Source organism: Wasmannia auropunctata, unplaced genomic scaffold (assembly GCF_000956235.1).
Source record: "Wasmannia auropunctata unplaced genomic scaffold, wasmannia.A_1.0 LD335985.1, whole genome shotgun sequence".
Classification (NCBI taxonomy): Eukaryota; Metazoa; Arthropoda; class Insecta; order Hymenoptera; family Formicidae; genus Wasmannia; species Wasmannia auropunctata.
Window position 1 is genome coordinate 952,335 of NW_012026905.1, and position 2,105 is coordinate 954,439.

The following is a 2,105-nucleotide window of genomic DNA, read 5'->3' on the forward strand; positions in this document are numbered from 1 at the left end:
GCCGCCGCCGCCGGCGACTCCTGGGTATAACGGGTCCTACGCGCGGGTCCTACGCGGGACCGCCGGGAGGACCTCGCCAGGAATCACGGCAGCCTCCTCGTCGAGCGGCGACCGCCGCCTCCGTCTCCGAGCCTGTCCATGTAGCCGGAGGTTGCGGTACGGCAGGATCCGTGTCTTCGCCCCCCTTCCGCCCCGACGGGATGCGAAGAGTGACGTCTCCGTAGGATCCTCTCTGCAGGAGATCTGGGACACGCGGATTCGGCTCGTCGTAACGGGACGCAAGGGCGTGAGGGCACAGCCGTTAAATTCATTCGGGCATTTAGCCCCGAATCTGGGCTCGCGGAAAATCGAGATCACCGGTTGGCGACGTCGTGGGTCGAGTCAGCTGGACGTGGGCGAGTTGAGGGGGAAAACGTTTGTCGCTGGGTATCGAAGCAAGGATAACGATTATATACATGAAGAAAAAAAAAAGAGAAAAGTACGGGGATTGGGGGAATTGCTGATGGTCCGAGATGTAGAAGCACCCGAGTACGCGCCTGTGCTCGGAATACCGTCGAAAGAGTACGCGCGAAAGTATTATTAGGTATTGGAGGGTTACGCGACGTTTAGACATTACGCTTTACCACTGGAAACAGACGTCCATAATTACGATATAGGAAGAATCTCAGAGGGAGGAGCAGCAGCAGGAAGTTAGCTACGTCGAATTATAATCGGAACGAATGGTGCAGCTGAATGTGAGCCAGCGTGGATAAGGCAGCTTTCGAGTTAAGAGAACGGGGGCGCGGTGTATATTGATCTACTTGAGATAGAAACTACGAACGAAGATGTATATAGAGCTGAGGGATTAAACGGACTGATGGTGAAACGAACGAGCGGATTGACGGATCCTCGCCAAGTGGAGGAATGTGAAGAAAACCGACCTCCGGGCGCACCCTCTCCGGGTACTCGCAAGAGAGGATTTACTAGCGTGCAGATTGGAAGATCGGGGAAGCGAAAACCAACGGAACAGACCGACCCCGATCACGCTCCTCGCCAGGGTAAACGCATCGTCCTGCCTTAGAGAGAGTTTCGACGACGCAAGAAAAAAATCCTTTCCCGCATTATGAACGCAGCACGAGTACCGAGCGACGTACTACGCCACGTTATAACGGCACGAATCTTTAAATAGCCGGGAAAGGAGAAAGGGGTCGAGATCAAAGGGACGCGCCTAAGATATATAATCGAAACGTCTTTGGTTTACTTCGATTAAGTATACATGAATTGCGAGAGGAGGAGGCTCCTTGGCCGACCTTGAGGGAGCCGACCTTGACGCATTTTTATCGGAGAGTCCGAGACAGTCCCCATCGTCGGTGTAATAAAGATCGTAGTAAACGTCGGGATAGCGAGAGGCGGGAGAGAGGCAGCGAACCAGAGTCGTGCCCACCGAGTAGATCCAGCAAACGCGAGAACGCACTTGCAGAGATACACGCACCTGCAATCTTGATACACGATAATAGTTATCAGCGAGAAAGGAAGAGAGAGAGAGAGCGCGACGTCCAACCACATCCGCAGCAGTAGTCGCACTAATGGCTCTAATACCTTCATTGCACAATTCTAAATTAATATATACATATATATGTCTGCGTATATAAATATATTATAAACACGGCACACACACATATACGCACGTACACATCCGTATACACGCATACCCCCTTAAGTGTATATTTTAAGATGGTATTAGCGGCGGCGAAAGGCGCGAGCGTATACCCGATCATCGCGAAGTACTGTGCTAAGAATAAGTTAGGTGTGTCTATGTAAGTATTATAAATAAGTAAAGGCGAAGGAGAGCACCACGGCGATTTAAACGAAGGATCACCCGTGATTTTTATGCAACTCGATAATTAAAAAAAAAATATATATATATATACGTGTATATTTACGTATATACATATATACACGCACGTATACGTAACACATATGCGTATACAATTAAATACAATAGAATATATATTTATGATATATAATTAATTAAGTTTATATGACAATTAATTGTATTAACATCAATTTTTTAATATATATTATAAATATATATTTGTAATATTTCTATTGTATTTAATTTTATG

General features: G+C 47.6%; 1 protein-coding gene across 1 annotated transcript in view; it reads left to right on the plus strand.

Moving 5' to 3' along the window:
- LOC105454533 (catenin delta-2) overlaps nt 1–1,060 on the plus strand; it is an 18,309-nt gene extending 17,249 nt beyond the window's left edge. Inside the window, exons 15-16 of the mRNA XM_011697206.1 lie at nt 239–561; nt 835–1,060. Of these exons, the coding sequence (XP_011695508.1) occupies nt 239–561; nt 835–1,060 (549 nt within the window). The remainder of the gene's footprint in view (nt 1–238; nt 562–834) is intronic.
- The last annotated feature ends 1,045 nt before the right edge of the window (nt 1,061–2,105 follow it).